This window comes from Eschscholzia californica, unplaced genomic scaffold, assembly GCF_041429995.1.
Source record: "Eschscholzia californica isolate CP2 unplaced genomic scaffold, dmEscCali1.0.p SCAF_3, whole genome shotgun sequence".
Classification (NCBI taxonomy): Eukaryota; Viridiplantae; Streptophyta; class Magnoliopsida; order Ranunculales; family Papaveraceae; genus Eschscholzia; species Eschscholzia californica.
In genome coordinates, this window is record NW_028238420.1 from 63,082,564 (window position 1) to 63,088,677 (window position 6,114).

General features: G+C 32.9%; 1 protein-coding gene across 1 annotated transcript; it reads left to right on the top strand.

The window, feature by feature from the left end:
- The first annotated feature begins 1,798 nt into the window (after positions 1 to 1,798).
- LOC147553105 (uncharacterized) lies at positions 1,799 to 5,647 on the top strand. Its single transcript, XM_086668758.1, has 5 exons — positions 1,799 to 2,763; positions 2,872 to 4,121; positions 4,282 to 4,698; positions 4,919 to 5,139; positions 5,226 to 5,647. The coding sequence occupies exons 1-5, from the start codon at positions 2,594 to 2,596 to the stop codon at positions 5,475 to 5,477; spliced, it is 2,310 nt and encodes a 769-aa protein (XP_086524884.1). The 5' UTR covers positions 1,799 to 2,593; the 3' UTR covers positions 5,478 to 5,647.
- Positions 5,648 to 6,114: the final 467 nt, after the last annotated feature.

Sequence of the window (6,114 nt, forward strand, 5' to 3'; positions counted from 1 at the left end):
GAATTCAGGGCAGTACTATGATCATGAAGTTAGGGACACTCATACGTTCATCTAGGAGAAGTACTACTTCCCCCCTCCATTTGCTCCCTCCCCCAACCCTCCCGGTGACATCTTACTTGAGGGTGGAGCAAATGGAGAAAGAATATGCTAAAGTAAAACGTCGCTACATCAAGCGGATGATGGAGAGAAGAAGCAAATGGAGGAAAGAATAGAATTTTGTCGATCTAGAGGCTGAAACCAACTGGCCCATGAATTGGCTCCAATTTGGATTTCTATCAAATTTAATTTGCTTTGTCAACAATTTGGATTTGTATCAAATCTAACTTGATGTGTTAAAGCAAACGGCGGTGGTGGTTCTCTCAGCCGGGGGCACCTTTAGTCTTAGTTCATTGATATTGTCGACCTTTAGGGGGATCTTGAGAATCTTTTCTTTTTTCGACATTTAGGGTCTTTTTTTTAGTGCGTGTCTTGTTTAATTCCTTTCTCTTCACGAGACACTTTACATTCGAAGGTTCTGTGTAGAAATTTACGTTGTAACTCTCATGTTCTCAGAGGAATAAGAATTCTGATACCATGTAATGATGTGATCGATTTCACTATAATTGTTATTGTGGTTTTACTAAAAAAAAAAAACACTTGGTTGTCCAAGTGACTGAAAGTGTTGACATAAACTTCGAAAACCTGAAAGTCTCGGATATCGTGCTTATCATATCTGGACGATATATCAATGCCTTGTAATTGATAACGTTAGTTGATTTCTCAAAAAATATTGTTGCTTTTAGTCCTTATCAATGACCTAATTGTAATTCAGTCTACTTTTAACTTGTTTGTAATTCACTTGATTAACAATTGAGTTATCAACACTTGGTTGTTTAAGTGGTTGAAGTGTTGACAAAAAGTCCCTAGAGGTCTGGGTTCGATCCCTAGAGGAGGTGGAATTTCTGGATTATTGAATTTGAGATTATTAGGACATACACCAAATTAAAATTAAAAAAAAAAAAAAAAAAGACATTGACTTTATAAATGAAGTTATGAATTTCCAAAGAAAAAAAGATCTCAAATTGTTTCCTAACAACATCTCCAATGCAAAACTCAAAAAAATCTCTATACATCCTATGTGTCAAGTTCCAATTGAGATTCTCACTCCCAGGTGGCGTTAACAGAGATTCTTAATTTTTGTATATCTCTAAGAGGACACTCTATTTCTGGAGTGTCCTCTTGAGATATCTCTAATTGTCCAACTCATCAATATTTGATTTTCAACCAATAGAAATCAAGTCTTCTGTATTTTCTAAAATAACTAACTATTTATTTACTAAAATAACTATGCCACATAAGTAAATAAGATAAGTTTTGAGTTTTGCATTGGAGACAAGAAAAATTAAGGATCTCTATTAATGCCACCTAGGAGTGAGAATCTCAATTGAAACTTGACACTTTGAGCATCTCCAATTCAAAACTCAAAAAAACTCTATTTGTCATATGTGTCAAGTTCCAATTGAGATTCTCACTCCTATGTGGCGGAAATAGAGATCTTCAATTTTTTTGTGTCTCCAATGCAAAACTTCAAACTTCTCTTATTTAGTTCTTTGTCGTAATTATTTTTGTAAAGAAATAATTAGTTATATGGAAAATCGATTTCTATTGGTTATAATTCAAATATTGATGAGTTGGACAATTAGAGACATCTGAAGAGGACATTCCATTTCTAGAGTGTCCTTTTGAGATATCTCTATTCCACCTTCGACAAGTCATCTTAGAGATCCAAATAGAGTGTTGCATTGGAGAGAGTTTTCAAGAAAAAACTTTAAAAATCTCATGTGGCACTCAGAGTTTCTAAGATTGAGTGTTGCATTGGAGATACTTTTAGGATGAATAGAGATTTTTTTGAGTTTTGCATTGAAGATGCTCTAACAATAATAATTTTCTCACACAAGGAATAAAATTTATTTCACCATTATATTTGCCAAACTCAATAACTTTTTCTGCCGTTGGATTTCAAATCCTTCCAAATTGGAGATTTCATTGATCAAATAGCACTTGGAAAAGTATTAAGGAAGAAAGACAAATTGTCTGGCTCATTAAAATTCCAACGTTCTACAGACTTTCTTTCCACATATGAAGTTTATAGAGTGAGAAAGTGACAGAAAGAGATATATAGAGAGAGAGAAAGAGAGTTGTGAGAACTTTTATTTAGTGGGATTGCGTAAATTTCCAATAACAAAGATTGATTTGATTCATTCTTTCTTCTTCAAAATAATAAGCATTAAAAACAGAGACCACCCAACCAAATAAAATCTTCTCTCTTCTTCTTCATCATTTTAATTCAATGAAAAAATTGACAATTACCCAAAAGATTGAAAGTCACAAGTTTTTTTTTCTCCACCCTTAATTGCTTGCTTCATCTTAGCCCTTAAATTTCTCATCATTAGGTCAAATTTCAACTTCTTTTCCCGATTCTTACTCTATAATCCCGTGCTTTACTGGTAAAAAGAACATTTTTAAGAAAAATTCAATACCCAAAATGAAGTTGTTTATGAAACCTAATCCTTTTACCTTAAACATGATATGGTAGTTAGATTGGATTGAAACTATGGCAACCCTAAAGCGATTTATCTTCATTACCCATTTCAATTTGTTGAAGAAGTGGTCTATTAATGAATTCTTCTATAAGATAATGGTTTTCTTCATCAGTTTTATCTGGGGGTTTATCAGTTCTTACTTGTTTTATCTGGTCAAGTTCATAATCAGATTTCTATTCAGGTAATCAGAATTTTTCAAATTGATTTGTGGGTTTTGTTTGATTTTCTAGTATATTTAATGGGTAGTTCTTCTTTTTCTTGATTGATTCAATAAATTTCATCTTTGCAGATTTCATGATAATAAAAACATTCTAAAGGAAAATCAATCAAATGAACCTAATCCCAATTCAGAACCAGAAATTGTTTCTGAGTCTGAATCTGAAGTTGTCAATCTTATGGATAGAGAAGATGATCAATTTGAAGAAAATGATGCTCCAAAATTCATCTTCAAATTTCAGTATCAGAATTCTGAAGAAACCTTAAGAAACAATGGAGAATCTGAAGAATCTGTCAGCAGCTTGAATACTAACACAAGTAAGTATCAGTTCTTACCTGTTAAGGGTTTTAGTGGGTTCATGGAGGAACCAGAAGTTATGAATTTTACTGTTAATCAATTACATTTTGATGAAAACAAAGATGCCATTGATAATAAAGAGAAGATTCTTCATGGTGGGTCCTTGTCGGTGAAAAACTTTTCTCAATCAAAATCAGAAACAGAACCCATTGTTAATGAAATTCAGATTTCTCAGACTGAACAGTTAGTTGATTTAGAGAGTAATTCAGTTATTAGTCAGGAAGAAATCTCTGATGAATCTGAGGTTTTATCAGTCTTATCAGAGAAAGAGGAAGTTATAGGTTTTGATTCAGACTCTGAATCAATTAGTGTTGATGATAATAAGCTTTCCTTTATGAATCATATAATCGATACGAACGGGGAAGAGTTTCTGTCCGAAAATGATTTCAGAGATAGAATCAAACTCGAACCCATTGTAGAACAAGATGAAGATATTGATGAGAATTTTGAAGTTTCGGATTCCGAAGAGAACCCTAGAGTGATGGAGACTGAATTGAATGAAAACTTCGAAAGTTATGAAGAAGAAGAAGAGATAGATTTGCAGAACTCAAGTGTTTTAGGAGCTGATTTTTTGACCGAAAATGAATTAGAACAACAATTAGAAGAATGCAGTGAAGAAATGGAAGACTACCCATTGAATTATGAGGATAAATCTCAAGAACTGAACTCGAAGCATTCGTCAATGTCGGAATTTGAAGACTCGGATGATATGGAGTCAATGTTGGAGCACGAAGACTTGATAGAGCAACTCAAAATGGAGATAAAGAAGATTAGAGTAACAAGACTTCCAACTATCTTAGAAGAATCCGAGTCCCCAAAGATTGTTGAAGATCTAAAACCATGGAAGATCGATGAGAAGTACTTCCATAAAGATCGAATCGATCAGCTACAAAAATTCTACAAGATTTACAAAGAAAAGATGCTAAAATTCGATATCGTCAATTATCAAAAGATGTATACAATAGGTCAGTTATTACTCCTTTAATCCTTCTCTTTGTTAACAATCTATATCCATGATTTCCATATACCCCATTGTCCGTTTAGTCTTGAATTATCGATGGATAGTTAATTCAGACCTTTTGATCATTTGTTTTCTCATGTTTGAAATGTCTTGATAATTTACAGGTTTTCTTCAGCTTAAGGACCCACTTCATAAAACTTCATCAAGAAAATCAGGAACTCAAACTTTCACATCAATAATTTCACAAAACTTTCGATTTTCAAAACCTAAAAGACCAGAAATGGAGTCAACAGCGAAGTTTATTAAAGAGTTAGAGCATGATTTAGAAGTAGTTTATGTTGGGCAACTGTGTCTTTCTTGGGAATTCATCCATTGGCAATATCTAAAGGCTCGAGAGCTTTTGGATTCTGACCCATATGAGACTCGACGATATAATGAAGTTGCAGGAGAGTTTCAACAATTTCAAGTCCTGATTCAAAGATTTTTAGAGAATGAGCCATTTGGAGAAGGACCCCGAGTTCAAAACTACATCAGAAGTCGATGCATTCTTCGAAACCTTCTTCAAGTTCCTGTCATCAAAGGTACATACTTGAAATTGAGTGTACATACATGAAAAAGAGTCTCAAGGTCTTTTTTGTTATAGATTAGAAGTATAAAGTAGTCCAAGGGTAGCTTATAATTACGCAGAGAAAGCTTATACTTGAAGTAGGAAATTAAGATCCTAAATATTTGGTTTATTTTTACGTGTTGTGTTTCGTTATTGTTATCGACTTTTCAAAGGGTAAATTCATTGAAATGCAGAGGATTCGAAAGATAAGGATGGAAGGAGAAAAAAGGATGCAATTACTTGTACTATGTTATTACAGATTATAGATGAATCAATGAAAGTCTATTGGGAATTTCTTCGAGCCGAAAAAAATGAAGGAAACATGATCTTAAAAAGCCTTTTAGGACCTCAAGTTGAACTCCAAAACCCTGAAGATTCGAAGCTTTTGGTCGATGTTCAAACAACTCTTCAAAAGGTACAACAACATCTTTGAAGTTTCAATCTTGTCTTCTCTTTTCCATTTTGAAGTTTTAATCTTTGGGTTATCTTTGTAATATGCAGAAGGAGAAGAAGCTTAAAGAACTTTTGAAGATTGGAAATTGCATAGTAAGGAAGTTCCAAAAGGAAAACAAAGAACGATCGAATCAAGTTCTTTTCTTCTCTCAAGTAGATATTAAATTAGTTTCGAGGGTGTTAAATATGCCGAAATTAACAAGTGATCAATTAGTATGGTGTCTAAAGAAATTAAACAAGATAACACTTGTAGACAGGAACATTCACATGGAACCCTCATTTTTGCCCTTCCCATGTTGAATTTTAGACAACTTTAGTCTTTATTAATACTATCATACTATTTACATGTATAAAGTTTTAAATAGACATGTAGACCCATGATGTTATATTTATTTCCATGTTTTCTTTAAATAATTTTGTGCTTATAACAATGTAGGTGGTTATATAAATTGGAGTTAATGTGGTTATCTGAGTTCTTAGGGTTTCTGCTCTTTATCATTTAGAGTTTGACTTGCACGTACTTACATTTGCTATCGAAGGCGACCGCTCTTTGAGTTCATGAACTTCTTTATTCTCTTTAGGTGCCAACTTGGTCACTTTTGTTTTTCAGATGAGACCCAATTCATATGTTAAATGTGAAAACAAAAATCAATATTCTGAAATCAATATTTTTTTCTTTAAATATATTAGACTTCATATTTCAAACTAGAAAATGAGAATATAAACACTCTTTAAATTTCTTGAACTTCTTACTACATTAAGCAGAATCATTGACTAGTATAAATAGAATATGTGACTATTGATGTTAACTCTTTTCGAAGTTATTAACTGAGAACTTCCCAAATGCTTTTTCTAGGGTTATTAGGTTATTGTCAATTACTTATTTCTGTCAACACCCTTTGATATTTGGGGATGACTTTGGTGTTTGGAGTGTAAT

What these genes read in the sequence shown, in the direction of transcription:
- LOC147553105 (XM_086668758.1), top strand. Translation starts at nt 2,594, where the DNA reads ATGGCAACCCTAAAGCGATTTATCTTCATTACCCATTTCAATTTGTTG. An exon ending in ATAATCAGATTTCTATTCAG is followed by an intron (nt 2,764 to 2,871) that starts GTAATCAGAATT and finishes TCATCTTTGCAG; the next exon opens with ATTTCATGATAATAAAAACA. An exon ending in TTCAAACAACTCTTCAAAAG is followed by an intron (nt 5,140 to 5,225) that starts GTACAACAACAT and finishes TGTAATATGCAG; the next exon opens with AAGGAGAAGAAGCTTAAAGA.